We start from the raw sequence: 19,611 nt of genomic DNA, 5'->3' as shown, positions 1-19,611 counted from the left end.
CGCGAGCCGGGGCCGGCAAAGCCCCGGGAGCAGCACCGCCCGCCGGCTCCCCGCGCCGAGGCACTCGCGGGTGCAGAGCAGCCGGCAAAGGGCCGCAGCGGGCGCGCCGCGGGCGGCGGGGCGGCTCTGGGCCGCCCCCGCTCCCCGGCGGGGCGCGCGGCGGACGCTCCCCTGACGGCTCCCCTCAGGGGCGCCGAGGCAGGAGGGGCCGCTTCCCGCCTCGCCCGGCCTCGCGCCGCCGCCCTCGGGCACGTGGCGCGGCAGCGCCGGCGCGCGCGCGAGGCGGAGCGGTGTGGCGGGGAGCCGCCGGCCCCCGGTAGCGCCAGCCTGTGCCGGTACCCGGAGCCGGCCACGTCCCGGCGGGAGGCTGCTGGCCGCGCACCTTCCGGGGACAGAGCTAAGCCGGCACACGGCTCCCCCGGGAGCCTCGGGTCGTCCTCCGCACGGCTCGGCGGGCAGCGCCCGCGTTCCGCTTTTCCCCGTCCTCAGCGGCCGGCGTAAAGCAAATCGTCCGTCCTGACGAAACCCTGGGAAGGCAGGGTGCATTTCGGGCACGAGTTGGTTTTGCAAATCACGAAACAAAGCCGTTTTCGTACCCTTTATCCTCTAGTCGTTTGAGAAAGCTGACGCCCCAGGAGCCGGGTGTCTGTTCCTGGTGCCCGTGCACCATCCACCCTTACCTGAGAGATTACGCGCTGAATTAAGCATTCCCTTGATTCACTCGCTCGACTTCCTTATGCTTGCTGAAGGCGTGTGGACAGTTGAGGAAGCGGTAGGTGAGAAGGTGCCGACTGCAGATGGGCTAAGCGTAAGGGGGCTTGGCGCGGTGGCTCCCGCAGGAGAGCCCCGAGCGGAGCCGCCCGGCGCGGGCTCTCCGCCGCCCGGCAGCGCATCCAGCTCCTCGGCAGGCAGCGAGCGCCTGCCGCACGGAAACGCCCCAAAGCACCTCTATAAATTTTGAACTTCGATGTATAAAGACGAATATGTATTTCACTGTAACCAGGACTGAATTGTTAATGAGCGCTAATAGTAATTTACAGTAATGTCTTCTGTTGCTTTCATGACACAGTCAAAGCGCTGTTTAGCAAGGTCATCGATGAGTTTATAATCCCGCTTCAGAGGCAAACGAGAAAGATTGTTCCGCAAAAAGTCACTAACAGTGAGTCAACGAAGACGCACACATGAAATTACACTGAATTGTTCTAACCTGGTTATTTCTACTGATTCCAGCATTTATTTTTGAAGCTGACGGCGTGAATGATTTTCAGAGCAATCAACCAAAGGCGCAGCAAGGAGACCGCGGTTCACAGATGCTGTAAGTAAAACTGCTGTGCCCAGCACCAGGAACTTTCCGGCAACAATGAAGGTGTTAAAGGCGATGTGTCAAGTCGTGTTCTTCAACTTCCTTTTGTGTCACTACTAAAGCATCACGCCAAAGGCTGGTCAGTTTTTCTCGTGGTGGTGTTTGCTTGCTTAGTTAGATTTTGGGAAGTCTGCTTAATCCTATGTTCCACACTAGCTCACAGGCACAAAGTGACTAATTTTTCTGTGAATACTTCGGGGGTGGGGTGGTGGTGAACAAAAGCACCTGTTCGCAAAGCCAGCATGCTCCTGGGCGTGAGGGAGGCTGAAGCTTGCTTGCTCCTGCCTTGTCCGACTTCAGTTGCGGTCGTTTCTGACCGGGAAATGGTGGCAAACCTCGAATCGCTCACTGCAGAGCCGTACTTCGGGCGGCCCTACAGTCATCGAAAGGAAGTTGCTGGTGGCCTGAGATGTCTGAGGGCGAAGCCGAGAACCACCCCAGAAAGTTACCGGAGACCCGAGCCGGATTTCCTGGCTGCATCAGGAATCCGAGGCTAGACCTGGAAATCTGTGTTTTGGGGTCGGGGTGTGTGTGTAAAGCAAGGCGAGCTTTTTTTCTTTTTGCAGAAGGGAGCGGGCTTCCTGGCTGCGCAGCGCGGGGGTCGCCGCGGGTGCGGGTGGTGCGGGGCGCTGCCTGCCGCGGACCCCCGCCACCGTGCTCGCTGCCGGTGCCTGCCCTACGGATCCTCCCCGGGTTAGCAGCCTGAGGACCGGCACGCTTCCCTCTCGCCTCCGTGTTTGAATCGCTCTCAAGCTACAGTACCCACCGTGCGCCGGGGAGGGGGGGTGGGGGGGGATCTCGCCTACCTCTTCCATATTTAACCATTACCTAAATCCGAAGGGAAATGAGCAAACCTCTAGGCTTGGGTCTTAAGGTATTTTCAGCGCCGTTGGGCGTATTTATCCCAAAAGAGTTTTCCACAACAAGTTATTTCTAGTCTAGGGGAGGTCTCCGTCGCCCAGGGCCCTGCCTTAGCCCCGATTATAACGCCACGCACGGCTCGATGGCGGCGGGAGGCGCGTCCCCCCGCTGCCGGGCCGGGGCCAGGGATGCTGCGCGGAGCAGGCTCGGCAGGGCGGGCGCCGGCTGCTCCGTCCCCTGCCCTCTGCCTCTGCCCGCCCTGAGTCAATCTGTGTTTTGAATCTGTGACTTCTTCTCGTTGCGGAAGTTGAAGGGGATCCAAGAATAGTTCAGATAGATGTGTGTAATTTCTAGAGCAGAACCCCGAGAGAAATGAAACGCCCGATTCCAGAATGACTTTGATGTCACTTCAGCGAGCCCTGTGAGGTGGAATACGGTAAGACATTTTCATTTAAGGAAAAATGAGAGAGAAAGAGAGGAGGGGGAACAGTGCTCATTTGTGAGGCCCTGGCTTTTTTTTTTAAAGCTTTTTTTTTTTTTTTGTTCTTGCAGAAGCTCCTAACGCTCAGGAAGTGGAATTTGTGGTTTAGGGGGCCGAGCTCTGAAGGAGTTGAGAGAGACAGAAAAGAAAAAAAAAGCCAAATCAAGCACCATTGCTTCTTAAAGGGAGGCTAAATTTAAAGTCACCCAAACTAGCAGGCTGCGGCGCAAACCCCGTCTGCAGCCCAGCTTCCTTCTCCCCTCCAAATGGGTAAGCGCTCTTGCTTTTCTCGCCTCGCGTAGGCAGCTGCCGGCGGCCGGGCCGGGGTGTCAGCGACCCCTCGCCTCTCCTCTCCTCTCCTCGCCGCCGGCCCCCCGCGCCGCTCCGGCCCTGCCTCAGCCGTGGCGCCTGGGGGAGGCGCCGGCCTCGCGCCCCCACAGTGGCGGCCGTTGGCGGGCGCGAGCCCCGCGTGCCGCCAGGCGCCAGCGGCGGCCGCGCGCGGCCCTCGGGCCAACGGCCGGCGGGAGGCGAGCGGGGGCAGGTGCCCGCGGCGGAGCGGCGGCCAGGTGGGCAGCGGGACTCGCCTTCCCACGGGCCCGGGCCCAGCCCCAGCCTGGCAAGGCTCCGGCCTTGGGCGGCGGGGCGGGGGGGGAGTGCGGCCGCGCCTCCGCGGCGTGGCTTTTGGAGGGAGAAAGCGCCGCGCCGGGACGAAAAACGCGCGGCAGAAGCGGCGCCGGCGCCCGCAGCCCCCCCTAGGGCTGCGGCTGCCGTTGCTGTCGGGGAGGGCGACGCGTTATCGGGCCGCTTTGATTTCTCGCCCCCCTTCTGCGCGGGCCCGCTAGCTGCCGGCCCCCGCTCAAGGATGAACTGAGGCGCAGGTGGGCCTGGGTAGCAACGCTCCCACCCGCCCGCCCGCCGCCGTGCCCGGGGGCGGTGCCTCCCCCGGCGGCGCGGAGCAGCCCTGCCCCCGTCGGGCGCGGGCGGGCTGGTGCTTCGCGGCGAAGCCAGGGTCGCCACCTGCGGGGCAGCTCCTCCGGCCCCACTGACGGGCTCCGCTCCGGCCAGGGCAGGCGGGGCCGGGCCCATTCCCTCCCTTCCCCGTTCGCAAACCCGAGGCCACTGACGGGAGGGAAATTAAAAAAAAAAAAATTTTAAAAAGCAACCCCCCTAAGTCCCCCAAAAGAACCAAACAAACGTGGTTTACACTCGCTTTTGGCAAAGTGTCAAGTGTCACGGCAGAGGCGGCCCGGCGCTGGACGGGTTCGAGTGAACCTCGCCCGCCTTCCGTCGAGAAGCAGGCTCGGGGCAGCTCTGGTTAACGCGGTCCCTGTCTCCCTCGGCTCCCCGCAGGGTCCCGTCCCCCCCCCGGAGGTTTCCCACCTCGTCTCTCTCCCCGCCCCAGCTTTCGGTGCCCGCAGCTGCAAGGTGCCGTGGCGCCAACAGCTGCGGGCTGCAGGAGAGATTCCGTTTTGTTCGTTTTCGCCTTATCGTGGTTCGGGCTGGATGGGTGAATCAGTCCCTCCGACAGCAACAGCCTCTCAGGCGTCGGGTTTAGGCTGTCGGGTTTCTAACGACTCTCCCGCCCGTCTCGTCGGCAGCCCTCCGCCGTCCAGCCCGTTCTGGGTGGCGGGGAGCGATAAGCCGTTTCGGGGTGCGTTCTGCTGGCGCCGCTTCTGCCGCGGCTGCCGGCGCGGACGCAAACATGGAGGCGCGGTGCGCCCACTCCGCCGAGTGCGGCCGGGCTCCCGCGGAGGGACGGGGGTGCACATGACCGCCCCCCCCGGCTCCTTCAGGCCCCGCTCGTCCGAGGAAGGGTGCCCGGCCGCTGCTGTGGCCTGTTCCCCGCGATCCGGCAGCCGCCGTTGGGCCAGCACCCCTCCTCCGACGGGCCGGGCACCGCTCGCCGTCGGGCCGCCGGTGCGTGGCCGGGGCAACCCCAGGGGTACCCGGGGGAGGGGGGAGGGCAGCGTTGGCCGCGGGCGGCGGGAGGCTGAGTAGCTGCGCTCCGAGAAGGGGGCGGGGGGGAGCGAGGAGAGCGGGGCCGGGGGCGGCGGCCGGAGCCACCTGCGCGCCGCCACCTGGCGCGCCGCCCCCGGCGAGCGGCCCCTCCCGGCCGGCGCCCCCGGCCCTCACCGGCGGGCTCGGCGCCTCCCCGCAGGTCGCCTCCCCGCCGCCGCCCCGCGGGAGAGTCGGGGGTGACGCTCGCCGCCGCCGTGCCCGGCTTTTGGAGAGGGAGTGCGGCCGCGCCGGCCGTGGCAGCACCCCACCATGCCGAGGTCCTTCCTAGTGAAGAGCAAGAAAGCGCACAGCTACCACCAGCCCCGCTCCGCCGACGAGGACTACAGCCTGCGGCTGGAGACGGTGCTAGCCCAGATCTGTGCAGGTAGGAGTCCGTCGGTCGCAGCCTCGCTTGCGGCGGACACAGCCCACCCGCCCGCACTGCCCCGCTGCCAGCGGCACGGGCACCGGCCGGTAGCTGTGCAGCCCCCCGGCACCGCAGACCCCGCGGGACGCCGGAGGGGCCAGTGCGGGGCTGGAGCGGGTCCGGCAGCACACCTTGGTGGGAGCAGGGCCGCCGCGGGAGGTGGCTGGCTCCCACCGCCGACCCGCACTGAGGAGCCCGCTCCCCCCCTTTACCCTGCAGACAGCAAGATCCCCGAGGACGCGGGGCTGTGCCGCACCGTCCTGCCCGATCCGGAGCCTTCCCAGGGGCGCTTCTCCCCGGAATCCCACCTTACCGAGGCTGCCGATGGCACCTCTGAGTCGGCGCCCAGCTGCGAGGGCAGCGTCTGTGACAGGGTGTCCGAGTTTGAGGATTTCTGGAGACCTCCCTCGCCCTCCGTCTCGCCAGGTAGGACCGCGGCGAGCAGCGCTGGGCGAGGGTCCGACTGCGAGTCTGTGTCGGTGCCGTGGGGCAATGTCTTATGGCTGGGCGCTGCCGTCGAAAACGAGTGGAAGGGACAGATTTGCCTTTTCCCATGCAGATTTGCCTTTTCCACTCGTTTTCAGGTTATCTCTTTTGGGTTGCTTTTCCAGCCCGTCTCCCACTGCTGAGGGAGCAGCGGGTGACAGGCTGTAGGAAAGTTGTGAAGCCATCGGGCGTTGATTTTTTTGTTTCCGATTAATTGCTAGAGGCAAGCCGGTTATGTTTTCAAGGGCCTGGCATTTTCCTACAGGGTCCTGCTACCCGGCACTCAGAAGTTTTTTAAGACAGTAAAAATTTCTATTAGGCTATCTATATACCTGTAGTAAACAGCATTGACTTTGTGTTTTGTACTACCTGCTAGACCTTTTCCCTAACTCCCTTTCAGGTTATTTCTTGCCTCTTGCCTATGAAAAGGATCTCTCCCTCTCCCTCCCTCCCTCTCCCCCTTCTCTCTCTCGCTCTTTCACTCTCTCTTTTTTTTTTCCGCTTTTCCAAAAACGCATTCGTAAAAAACAGAGGAAAATAATGATGGTCAGATTTAAACACCCCAAATCCAGGAAACTCACACTTATGGCTGCAGTGCCTGTCTCTAGCTCCCTCGTCCTGCCTTTGATGTGGTTGGAGCAGTGGGAGATGCTGTCCCCAGCCTGGCGCGAACACTTATCTCGTTTAAAAATACAATGGTGTCATTTTATAACAAAAATATGTATATATAAAACCCACTTTTTTTTGCCTCGGTTAAAAAGTGACAGCTGGAAAAAAGAACAATTTCTGTTTTAGCGAAGGAAAAATTGTCTCAGCTTTACCAACTGACAGCAGATGCCAGCAAACGAATACTCCTGTTTCCCCACCGATCTTCTCACTTTGTCTTTATAGTGTCCTTGCATATCAGCGGCTGATTGTAATGATGCAGGTTTGCATTTTTAAACCCTCTCCCTCCTTTAAGAGTCCTAAAGCCCTTTGAGGGGCCGTTCAAAATGCTGCCCAGTATCATCACAGCCAGCCACGGGACAGTTTCAGTCTGTGCAAATGACAGACCGGACCAAATGCAGCAATGAAGCAGTCTCTCTTTTGCTAATATTTCTGCACAAAATGTAGCAATGTGTGTAATTTTGGTTCTCACGAATTTGTCCTGCTCCTCCTTCCCCAAATAGTTACAATTTCTGTAGGGGAAACAGACCGTTTTCACAAGGTGTCTGAAAGATGTAAAATGGAGCAGGTATTTACCAGGGCGGCTCTGCTTTTTCATCCTCCCCACTTATTTCTTCCTCTGCTGTGGGATTCATTAGCTCCCAGCAAACCTTCCAGCTACCCAGGGAAGGTATTTTTGCAAAATGAGGGTTACGTCCCCAGACCAAGATTTTTCAGGGGCGGTGGGGGAGGGTGGTGCTGGGACTATCTGATCCCATTCACAGGAGGAACGGGAAGGTCAGGGACTGCCAAGTACTGTAAGGAAAGAGCTTTGTTAAATGAACCTAGGTGCTTTGAGAGAGGTGCTGTTACGTTAATGATGAAGGCAGTGGCCAGGATTAGATAGTTGGCCTTTCTCCCACAGCTGCCCCCTTGCCCCCCCCCCCCCCCCCGGAATTTGTGCCTAGGACACTTCTGCAAGACGCACTGGTGAGAGACTGGATTTCTATGATTGTGTTTGTCTGGGTGGGGCACAGTTTCTGTGCTTTGACAGGCAGGGCAGATGAGAAATTTATGTTTCTAAATCATGCTCAGGGCAGGTGCAGTGAGTAGTACTATCACCCCCTTATCCCTAGAAGTGAACATAGGTGCAGGTTGCAATTCAATATGCAGTGAAATGCAGATTTCAGGTTTATTTTTGAGTCCTGTGCTGCCAATCCAGGCGGGCATGCACAGACATAATACCTGTTAACACTAATATGTTGTTGACTCCATCAGTGCAAATCACTTTGTTATTTAACCTCACTTTCTACGTGTGTCTGTAATCACATGTGTTTGCATATACAGGTGCCTGATAGCTCAGTGCAGCAGTATATTAGCCTGTTGATGCTGCAGTCTTGGAGACTTTTAGTGGGTATGATGGAGTTGTGCGGAAGTGTGGTGTTTTGTGGTCTGTGGAGGACACTTGAATCTTTCTTTGCTGTGCATATCAATCTGTTCCCAACCATTTCAGGTTGAGTTTGCCCTGCCTTCTGTTAATGTTTTTTCTCCCAGAAGTGGTCTATGTAAAAGCAGCACAGAATTGCTAGGAAGAGGAGGGACAATCTGTCTCTCCCTCCCTGCTCACCCCTTTGAAGCCTAGATGCTGTGGAGCCGAGGGGGGGCAGAGAGACGTGCCCTGCAGTGTGGCAGAGCAGGGTTTGCAGGTCGCCTTGACACTGGGTACAGGTCTTGGATGGCTTGAGCTTGCCCCTGAGAAGTATAGCATGAGTGGCTCCCCTGCACTTGTGCTTGAGAGGTCTCCAAAGCATGTGAGGTGATGGAAGGAACATTGCATGCAAACTGATCTGTGGTGCAGTGTTTACCGTGTCTGGTGTTGCCAGTTCCAAGGGCTCAAAAATCAGGTCAGTCTTCCCTCTCCTCTCACTCAACGGACTGGCTTAGGAATCAAGATTGTAAGTAATACCTTATGGATATTCAGTTCTAGTGTTGAGATATTGAGGGTTTACGTTTTCACGCTTTTCTTTACAGTCTGGGCTAGAAGTTGACTTTAAGAAGGAAAAAAAAAGTTAAAATGAGAACAAGCAAACAAAAGGAAAGCTGAGGACCTGATGAAATCATGCAGTTTCAAGAGCTGGGGCTTTAAGATAGTTTTGAATCTTGCGATAAAATCGTGAGAGATGGCAACACTGAAACTGGTTGCAAAGACACAAAATAGATGATGTGACGCTGACCACAACTTTGCAGTCAGTGCAGAACAGGAAAAATCATGCTCAGCACCATGTCAGCTAATTTGATTTCATCGCTCTGTTCAAATGTCCCATTTGGTACGTGCGCATATATTTCCAACCAAAAGACCACTGATTTCACTGGAAGAATTTGAGACTGTTAACATCTGAAATTATGTAAAAGATAGGAAACAGTCAAGTCATTCAAAGCTCAATTTTCACCTCATTTCCCACTCCATTCTGTAACCCTCAGTGACCACCTGCCTATCCAAATGGATAGCCTAACACATCATGCCTTCTTTCCCAAGCCCGCCCCTGGTTATTTTGGCTTGCCGAAGGCTGAGAAAGCCATGGGAACTGTGAAGCTGACAGGAATGAGAAAAAGCAAAAGAGAAATTGTGGGTGGACAAGTTTTTGGGTAAGGGAGGTTATTCTGGAAGCCCAAGTTGTAAGGGGTGTCAATATCTCTATGAAGGCATCGGCACTTCAGCAGTTAATTGGTTCACCTTTTCCTTGGTTCAGTAAAACACTTGTCCAATGGAGACATTTGTCTCTCCCAGTGCTGCTGGTTGTTGTGATGAAGAATGAAAGCAGAGCATCTCGGGCATTAATCAGCATCTCTGACAGACACAATTGGGGTCTGGTCCCTCATGTTCCCTGCCCAACTGTGCTTTCCTCTATGTGAGGCTCCCTGAGCGTTTGTGCCTTTAGACACTGATCTCAAAGGCTGTGTTCCTGTCATTGCATCAGACTCCACTGTGGGCCCTCATCTTGTGATTCATCTTGTGGTGCCCACTGCCTTGGTCAGATGCCATTGCCAAAGGTGAGCCTGTCAGCCAACTGAAGCCATCTGAGCCTGTCCTGGTGAAAGATCGCTTTGATTATGACTGCTAGGAAAATCTTTTTGTCTCTTTGATTTTTAAGGCGGTCCATACTGATGGTTTTGCAAAGCTCTATGTTTTAGGTGGGCTCAGTTTCTTCATCTGGAGAAACTCGGAGCAATTTGAAACAACCATGATTTTCTTTCAGATGAGGACTTTCAGATGATTTTAGTTTATCTTTTTTTCTGAAAAATTGAGACATGATATTCAAGCACCTCAGAAGCTGTTCTTTATTTCAATTATGCTGTAGTACAGTTACAGACAGTTGTGGCATGAAGTTGAGAGAATAGATTTGGGCATTGAATTGTGCAACAAGCAGTTTTTAGTTTTGTTGAACAGGTAAATCTCGGCACGCTTGCTCCTTCTGGCACCTCTGTAATATCATATTTTCTATATGGATATGTGGGATCTATGTCAGAGCTTAAACATGGACTGTCAGCTTTGATGCCCATCTTGGGACAAAGTAAGATACGCTTTTCTGGGGAGCTGCAGATAAAACCAAAGGAAGTTGCAGACTGAGTTGTTTAGTGTCTCAACAGTCAGATCAGTGTGTACACACCTGGGCACCCAGAAATGGAGGCAGACAAAATCGGTGGCTGCTTTAAATAGTTTGGCTGTGACAGCAGGTGAGTATGTAGTGCTGGATGCACAGACCCTACTGTGCAATATAAAATGTCCTCCCATTAGAGACGAAAGGGCAGCCTTAATGTGCAGTACAGGGTTCTGGGCAGAAGTTGAGTGCTGAGATGATTCTGCACCACGATAGTGGCTGGACTGTGAGGCACACTAATTCCTATGCCCTTGTGTTTCTGCAGCCTCAGAGCGATCTGTGTGTCCATCCCTAGATGAAGCACCCCCCTTCTCGGTGCCCTTCAAACCATACATGTGGAACAGCCTGGGTGGCTCCGAGCTGAGGCACCTTGTGCAAAGCTACAGACCCTGCCCGACACTGGAGCGAACCTCAGCCCTGGGGCTCTTCTGCGAGCGAGGCTCTGAGCCTGCCCTCTACAGTGCAGAGTGTAGCTCTTCCCTCGGACTTTATGGTGACTTCGGCTCCCCAGGCCCAGGGCTGTTTGAGCGGCCGCCAGCAGCAGCACCCGGACTCTATGCCGAGACGCAGCCCGGGCTGCAGCAAGAGAAGGGGCGAGGTGGCATCAAAGTGGAGTCAGACCTCTTGTGCCGCCCATTGCTCATCAGCACTGGCTCTTATAAGTGTGTCAAGTGCAGCAAGGTAGGGATCCCTTTCTCCTATGCTGGTTATGACTCTTCCCCAGCCCCTTCTCCCTGGCAAGCCTGACCCTGTGTGCTCTCTCCCCTCAGGTCTTCTCCACACCACATGGCCTTGAGGTACATGTGCGCCGCTCACACAGTGGCACGAGGCCCTTTGCCTGTGACATGTGTGGCAAGACCTTCGGCCATGCAGTCAGCCTGGAGCAGCACAAGGCCGTGCACTCACAGGTGAGAGCGGGGCAGACTGCCAGGATGAAGGTCCAAGGGCCAGGGCCAGCTGCTTGCTTCAACTGGCTCTGGGGAAGCCATGAAGGCAGTCACAGGGCTGTAGGTGGGCATCTAAACTGAGGAGAGGAAGAGAACATGGTAGGGCTGCAGTGGGCAGTTGTGGATGAAGAATATGGTGGCAGGCAGAGGAAATGGTGGGCAGCTAGTGAGCAAAGGAGCAAATCAATGAATTAAAGAACACAGGCTTTGTTTCCATTTCCCAGACCTTGCATGCATCTGTATTAAGCAATAGGCACTTTTGGCACTCCAGAAGTAACAGATAATAAATAATAAATTTTCACTCTCGGAGCTGGAAGTTGTAATGTGGATGTGGACTTTCTTTAACAGGTAAAGCAACGCACTGTGCTTTCTTTTGACACAGCTCTCCTCATTCTTTCTCCTCCCCTCCCCCAAAGAAGTGAGTCCTCCCTTGTTTGTAGTCATTGTGTCTGTGCAGGGAACATCTGAACGACCAGTCAGGTATAGAGCACAGACTTCACCCGTCTCGACACACTCTGAGTCACACACCAAAAGAATATGGTAGTTAATTTTGGTAGGAGGACTCGTAACATTTTCCACCTGCTGATATTGTGCCATATTTCCCCTTCACCCACCCACTTGATTTGGCAAATCTTCCTTCTTCACATTGGCTTTTAGAGGATAGAGTTACAGCAGTGTTTTTTTGCTAACTGTTTTATTTACAATTTCATGAGTGTGCAACAGCAGAGCACACAATGAGGGGAAATACCTCATCACCCATTAAATAATGGTGGAAAGAGCAGCACTGTGTATTGCATCCATGGAGGGGACGGCATTTCAGGGAGAGTGTGTTAAAAGCCAAATAAACTAAGGTGATTGTATGAAAGCATAGCAGGAAGAGGAAGGTGTGATGGTAGTTAAGGGATGGAAAGAAGAGATGATTTATGGTGGAAGAAAGTGGTGGAGAGGAGTGTGGGGAGCGAGGAGAGAGACAGCAAGGTCTTAATGCATTTGTTTTGATATGTTAAAGTGGTAAGCCAAAAAGCTGTTATCCTCAGGTGGTCTAGGTACCTTTCACTTGAATTTCAGTGGAACTACAAATAAGCAGTTAATTGTTACCCTGCGAGCAGAAGTCAGCCTGCCACAGAGATTTCCCAGGAGACCCAAGTAGACCTCAGCACCCACTTCCCTGTGTACAGTGGAGAGGTGGCCTCTGAACAGTGCTGCAGCTGTTGGGCTTCCCAGTGGAGTGATCATGTCTTGGGCTCTGTTGAAATGTGCAGGCAGAGTCTGCCCAGTCAGGGCTGCTCCCACCTGGCCATTCCTGCCAGCAGGAAAAGCTGTTCAATTAAATTTCTGTGAGGAGCGGTACACAGCACTGGGAGAGGGTGCATTATCTTTTTTATCACGTGGTGCTATCATGCTAGTGTTAGCGTCTCTGCAGGCCAGTCCAGCTCTCTGGAGAAGTGGAAGTGCTTGCTAAGGCAGAAGGGGCAACACTGATGTGCTGCTGGGCAGTTTGTTGCTGGTGGGATCGCTGGTGTGGTGTAACATGTGTTTGGGCTCCTCTCTCTGCAGGAACGCAGCTTTGATTGTAAGATTTGTGGCAAGAGTTTCAAGAGATCTTCTACTCTGTCCACCCACCTGCTAATCCACTCGGACACTCGGCCCTATCCGTGCCAGTACTGTGGGAAGCGGTTCCACCAGAAATCCGATATGAAGAAACACACCTTCATTCACACAGGTCAGCCCTGCAGCTGCTGGTGTTCAACTCCAACCATAAGGGCGGGTCTCTGAAGAGGTCTCTCTGCAACAGTCCATTCCTCCTCAGCTGGGACAATACATGCATCTCCCCGTGCTTCTCACTGCCCTGCTGCTATTCATGCTATCTGAGCTCTACTCTTGCAAAGAAGGGTGATTTGAATGTGGTTTTATGAACAGCAGCTGCAAAATAACCCAAATCTTCACAGTCCAATCAGTGTTCCCTTAATGGGATCCACCAATGTTTATTCAAAGGGCTTTTGTGTAAGACGATTTGTAGAGTATTATATTCGTGTAGCCTTGATTTACAGCTGAGGTCCCTGGAAAATGACAGGTGAATTTGATTGCAGCATTTTTTTTTGCAGGATCTACCAATTTACAATAGGAACAACAGGAGTCTCCTCCTCTAGACCAAACACTAAATTGGAGGGCCTAGGGTCCAACTCTTAGTCTAAATATTTGTTCAGAGATTGTCTGCACTTCCACCCAGACTTTCTGAGAAATGGCTGCAGTTTGATACAGAATGGAAGGAGAGGTGCAGAGTTCTCAAGTTTCACTGTTAGTAACAAACATGGAAACTAATAAAGTGCAGGTGAATCACCAAAGGAAATTGTTTTAAAAATACCATTCAGTGAGAAGGCAGGTTTGTCAGAAATCTTTAAAAGAAAATCTTGCCTTTCAGACCTGCACCATTCACTTAAAGTAGAGGGAAATGAATGATGTGTGAGATGCAGAAGCATTTGTAGACACGAAATAACAGCTGTACTGGCCAAACCCAAGGTTCAGATGACCAAAATCCTGTTTCCAGATAGTGACCACTAGCAGATATCATGGGTGAAGCCTAAAAATGGCAAATATGTAGAAAGATGGCATTATATGTAGCACTGCTTGGTTGTGACTTTTTTAGATGATGAGCAGTGAACAATAAATGTTACTTAGAAAGATTTTCCACCAGATGTTTGCTGGATGAAAATGAAGTATTTAGGAAGCAACATAAAAAGTATTTCCATAGTAACTTTTTCAAATGAGGCTTGATTAAGTAGAATTTCAGCCAAATTCTGAATCAATCAAAACCATTATTTTGTTGTGAGATCAGAAACTGTGCCTGGGCTTTTAAATTGCTAATATAAAACCAGGTCCTTAACTGAATCAGGGATCCCTTTCATATGCAGCATACACTTGTGAACTGAGCCTTCAGCACACTTTGTATTATTTTATGTTTCTAAGAATCTGATCTTCAAACTTGCAAAGAGTTTGTTGCTCCAGCTGAAGTCAGTGGGCTCTGCAGGTGCAAAGCCACTCTGAAAATCAGGCTTGGTTTTGTGGTTGGGTTCCCTTTTATATGTTATTTGATAATAAACACTATGAAAATGCACTGAGATCCTGCTCCCATGGAGGCCAGTGGAGTTTTGCCACTGACCCCTCTGTAGGAGAAGTTCCAGAGGCTGGATTTATTCCCATTTACATTACTTGCCTGCAGGAGAACTTCAGGGCTAGTTCGGGTGTCTGCTAGCGTTTCAGTGTGGGTAACAGAAAAGAGCAGATGTCTGGATGAACCCTGCCCTTCAGGGTTCACTTAAGGACCCTCATGCCTTCTTTGGGGACAGACCCCAGCTCACTGGGTTTGGCTTAACAACCTCCATCTATCTATTCCACCTGCCCCCGTGCTGATGCTATAATAATTGATGTCAGGGATTCACCATGACCTGGGGGTCTTTCCAGGAGTTCCTCATGTTTCTAGGACACAAAACCAGTTTAAATCACACAGAGCCCATGCAGCCAAATGTGTTCACAAGTTGCAGTGTCCTCGGAGCACTCTGTGCTTCAGGCTGCTCCCAAGACTATACTGGGCCGATGGAGGTGCAGCCAAGTCCAGGCCTGCTCATCTGCAGTGCACTCTCAGCTAATGCTTTGGGGCTCCCAACTGCATGTTTTTTGTAAGGATGACTTCTTTGGTAATCACACAGGAATCCCCTTGATTAGCTTTAAGGCCCAGTGTGTGTTTGCTCTGGTCCAGCATAAGCCGCATGTTGCCTCTTTCACACCCTTTCTCTCCTGCCTTCTGCTTGCAGGTGAGAAGCCTCACAAGTGCCAGGTGTGTGGAAAAGCCTTTAGTCAGAGCTCCAACCTCATCACCCACAGTCGGAAGCACACAGGCTTCAAGCCCTTTGGCTGTGATCTGTGTGGCAAAGGCTTCCAACGAAAGGTGGATTTACGGAGACACCGGGAGACACAGCATGGCCTGAAATGACTCACATCTGCAATATGGAAAACACCTACAACACTATGAGAACAGACTCCCTTGGCTTCCCCGCTGGACCCAAGCCCTGTCCTGAGCACAGACCCTGGCATTACCTTTCTGACCAGGAGCTCGGAGAGGAAAGAAGAGGACAGGGCCATGCATTGATAGCTCAACCCGAATGACTGTGAAAGCGGAAATTAAAGGCTGGGGTTTCTCTCTTTCTCTTCCCCTCTCTGTTTCTGAAATAACACTGGAAAATAAGCCTATTAGATATGAAGCCTGATACTCCAAAGATGGATAAGCTACCAGATATCTGTAAGCTGGAAAATATTTCTCCCATGGCCAAGATCAACCCCCAGAAGTTTTCAGTAGCTTGAATCACCTTGCAGGGAAACATGGCTATAACAGTGTTTACATGGTAATGACAGAGAGCCATCAGCATGTGGTGTAGGGAGCGCTTGCCTTGGTTGAGTTGCAGTGCTGAATGGCTTCACTCTTGGTTTCCTGTCAGGAAAACCTGGAGGATCAGGACTGAACCGTGCAGTTTCACGTCTTGCTGGTTTTTAAGCAAGGGTACCAGCTTGAGCCTGATCCTGCTCTCACTTGTTCTGGTGTAAATCAGGGGCTTCATTAACATTTATAGAGAGGCCCTTTCTATCCTCCCAGAGCCATCTCTCTGTGCAAGGCCTGGCTGTGTGCGTGTGTGTTTGAGGCATGAGGGGTTACTTCTTGCTGCATCCACTGGGGAGAAGGAAGCTTGTGAAAGACAAGTGGAAAGGCCAAAGCACAGAGTTATGCCTTGAGGAGGGCAGGAGCACCAGGGAGGCACAGACTTTCTGTCCAGAACCATTACTGGCTTCTGCACTCTGGGCTTGTTCTAATAACTGGAAAACAGCTACTCAATAGCATCATTTGTATATTTGTTTTTGTTTTTTTAATTTTTAAAGGGAAACTCAGCTGAGGTGGGCAGGAATCATTATAAAAGTATAATTGACTGAATTTGCCTTAAATGACCCTGCATGTACCTCAGTTTAAAAAAATGCTGTTTTTACTCTTGACAGGTTTGTAAATGTCCTTATTTAGATTTTATGGAGTGTCTTATGTTTATTGGTACATATTTATTGGAACAATGTTTTAAGTTAATAAAGTATTGAGGATGGTCCAGAGTGATTTTTATTTAATATGTAACTTCAGCACATTTGTGAATGTCAGCTGTTACAACAATATACCACAGTGATGGCCAGGGATATGGCATTGAAGGAGGGAATGCAGGCATAGCAGAATTTGCACAAGTGCTCTGGTGATTAAAGAACACAGCCATATTTATTTGTCCAACTCCCACTGATTTCAGTTAAAATACTTCACACTTTTGAAGACTGGGGTATACTGTGCTTAGAACGATCACCATAAAAGAGTTTAGAGGGGAAACAGCAGTTTTAAGCGTCTGCTTTGAAAACGTAGACTGGCAGAATTCCCCACTTAACCCAGGAGGAACTTGAATGTCCTCCTGCAAGATTAAATGTCTGTGCCTGGGAGTTTGTACGGACACCTGAGCAGCAGGTATGTCATTTATACTTAAGCCTGTTAGGACTCACAACAGAATTGCCTTTTGCCTGCCTGCCTTGTCAGCAGGGCTTGCTCCATCTGGCAGTCGCAGCCCATACAAAAGAGAAGCAAGAGGATGACGGAGGGGTCCCTTGTCCTTTTCCCAGCAGAGCACAGCATGGCAGCCTGGGCTTTTACATGTGCACATAACCTTGTGTGCCCACATGGATACATACTCTCGTTTCCAGCTTTGTACTTTTATTCTGGATAAAACCTGTGAGCAGAGGCCACCGCTGGGCTGGCCCAGCCTCTGGGGCACCCTGCCCACCTGAGGGCTGTGGCACTCCACCTGCCATGGTGCCACCCAGGTCCCTCTGTGCTTCTGCTTTCTGCCACCTCTGATAACTTCAGCTGCAGGCCCTTCCTCACAGGGTTGCCCTTGCAGGCTGTGGCGGAACTGTAGCTCTGCAGGGCTAACCCAGCATGTGCCACTTGGGCAGGGGTCAGCTCTTCCACACATGGTTGCCCACACCAAGGCTTCACAGGCAGGAATTTTATTAAACAGAAATGTGGCGCACAGTCACAGTGGCCAGGGTGAGAGGCTGTGGCACAAGCACCGCAGGAGGTGCAAGGTGTTCTGAAGACCACATTAGGCCTATTATGCTGGGTTAATTAATGCAGAAGATCCCTGTAGAAGACTAAGTGGTAATGGGGAAGGCCTGGTGATGCCCTGGGCCCTGCCCAGACCAAGGGAGGCTTTGAGGAGCAGCTCAGCAGGCATGCAGGTAGGCTTGGGGCTGCCCCTGGGGCGATGCTTGATGTTTATTTTACAGGGAAGCTGCTGTTGTAGGTGGAGCGAGTGCTGGCCAGGTGTACCCAGCACAGGGTGGCCGGGGTGCAGGAGCTGGCCCCAGCCCCTCTGCCCTCAGGAGGACCTCTTCCTGCCAGGCACAGCCTCCCTCCCGGCAGGCAGGCCTTACTCCAGCAGGCCCTGAGCCGGCTCAGTTACCGATACTTACCTTTAAAACTAAGATAGCAATGTGTACCTGCCCCCCCCCCCGAGTGTCTCATTTTCAAACAGGACAACTAGTGTGGTTTGAGCCTAGTGCTGACCTGCTGGCTGGGGGTGGGCAGCCAGGGGAGGCAGCAGCTGGTGGGGTGGGAGGGCTCTGCAGCACTGACACAGCCTGGGTGGTAAGCCTGTTCTTCAAGAGAAGAAACTCGGCAGGTGTTTTTATTGGTTTAAGTGTGTGTTCCCCCAGAGCGTCTTGCAACTTACTGGTATACCTCGGGGCACCAGTGTCGAGCCGTTGCTCAGGCCCAAACCCCTTTGAATGGGCCCTACATGGCTGCATGGGAGGGTGTTCCCCGCCTCACCAGCCCTGCTTGCAGCAGGCGCCAGCTCAGCTGCTGATTTGGGTGAAATGTGGCTACCTCTGGGAAAAAGTTATGGCAAATGAAGAGGAGGAAAAGAAGATCTGTGTGGGGAGAATCAGAACAGGCTACTGAGAGGCTGTGGTGCAAGTCTGAAGATTGGAAATATCTCTCTCAATGTTATTACTGCGTGCCATTAAAAATGCATTATGCATATTACATGACTCATTATTCATGAAGCAGGTTCCATACCTTTTGTCTGCCAGAGTAACAGTAGAAAGGGTAAGGAGAGATGCTGGAGCACACCTTTGTTTCTTTCTGTAAATTTTTAATGACACCTCTAGCTAACCAGTTGGTGAAGCTCAGTTCCTGCATAAAAGTGGAAAGGCAGAGCTATCTACAGGACGACTAAGCCTTTCAGAAGCTAATTTGAGCTTGTGTTCATCCACACCAACGATGATTAAATTACCTATCAAGTGTGCAGAGCTATCAGGATTCAGGGCATTGAAAAACAAGGTGAATTTATCTGATTGATTTAGAAGACATGGGTGGAACAAGTGGGTTAGAAAAAGAAAAAGTCTATTCCTTATATGTATTATAAAAGTACTTCTCCTGGCAAGCAGATGAACTTGTTAGTTTGCCTCCAAAAGTTGTTTTGCCTGCCCAGAAGACAAATTTATTACTTGGAATCAAAATGCTTTATCCAAATCAGTTAGCAGGCTGAATTAATTCATGAGGCAGAAACAAAGCAACTTATTAGGTTTCATCCTTATGCCGAGCAAAGATGTTTAAAATTAAAATATGCAAACATCATCTGTGTTTTCTATACAGTCAGTTTCCAAAAGTTGATAGTAACACTCAGATTGGATATTGCAACATGAGGGAGAGAGCAGCTCTTCTGGGCCTTGCTCCTTCCTCAACCAAAACTTTTGTTGCAGTTGATGGGGGTGAGGGAGGAAGAGGTTTCTAGAATAAGCCCTGGGTGAAAGATTGCGAGACTCGTGCAACTGCATTTGCAAGCTGTGCTGTTGTTGCACGTTGACAAAGGAGTGCTCCTCAAGTCTCTGCGTTTTCCTTCCATAAGAGAGAAAAACCAAACAGGTCAGTTGTGTCAAATTCATCTCCGGCGTAACCCCAGTTCACATCAGGAATGGATTTTGCCTTTATTTATGATTTGGGTCTTACTCTAAACTTAATAGTGAAATATAGCTCAGCATACAGCCCTTTGAGGGAATTCTGATTTAGAAAAGCTCTGAAATATGCATGTAAGTCAATGAAGTGCTTCTCTAGCAGGGACCTTATGAGATGCCTGCTCAGAGTTAAAATACCAGAGATTTTCCCTGCTGAATCCTAGAGCTCACTCCATTGCCAAGCCACATCCTGTCTGTCTGTTTTCACCTGCAGTAGAGATGGCTTCTGAGAATGCCAAGGGTAATTTTTTTTTTTTTTTCCCCAATTGTCAACAGGATAGTGGTAGTTTTCAGTATTTTTTTTTCTTCTGAGTAATAAAGCAGTCTCAATAGATTTAAGGCATGTAAACTTCTGTAATGCATTATAAGGCACATAAAGTGATGGAAACAGATTTTAAAAGCTATTTGCACATCGAAAGCTGCAGATGTGTCTGAATATGCGTTGGGTATGGGTATCTAGTTGTGTCTATGACTTCTTTACTGGGGGAAGAAAAAAGAACCCAACATGAGTCTCAGAAAGTTTCCTGAGTCTTTTTCACACGAGCTTGTAATATACACAACGTATGGACTATAAATAGAGGGAGCACATAAATCTTGAAGAAAATGTTTCATACATTATAAAAATGCTGGCCATACCTTGTTAGAATAATGTT

General features: G+C 51.8%; 1 protein-coding gene across 1 annotated transcript; it reads left to right on the top strand.

Moving 5' to 3' along the window:
• Positions 1 to 4,816: 4,816 nt before the first annotated feature.
• Positions 4,817 to 15,645, top strand: GFI1 (growth factor independent 1 transcriptional repressor). The gene is made up of 6 exons (XM_069789235.1): positions 4,817 to 5,088; positions 5,350 to 5,556; positions 10,186 to 10,601; positions 10,691 to 10,828; positions 12,425 to 12,590; positions 14,680 to 15,645. The coding sequence occupies exons 1-6, from the start codon at positions 4,974 to 4,976 to the stop codon at positions 14,856 to 14,858; spliced, it is 1,221 nt and encodes a 406-aa protein (XP_069645336.1). The 5' UTR covers positions 4,817 to 4,973; the 3' UTR covers positions 14,859 to 15,645.
• The last annotated feature ends 3,966 nt before the right edge of the window (positions 15,646 to 19,611 follow it).

This window comes from Haliaeetus albicilla, chromosome 8 (assembly GCF_947461875.1).
Source record: "Haliaeetus albicilla chromosome 8, bHalAlb1.1, whole genome shotgun sequence".
In the NCBI taxonomy this organism is placed as follows: domain Eukaryota; kingdom Metazoa; phylum Chordata; class Aves; order Accipitriformes; family Accipitridae; genus Haliaeetus; species Haliaeetus albicilla.
Note: the sequence above shows the minus strand (reverse complement) of the source record. Positions and strands in the feature narration are given on the sequence as shown.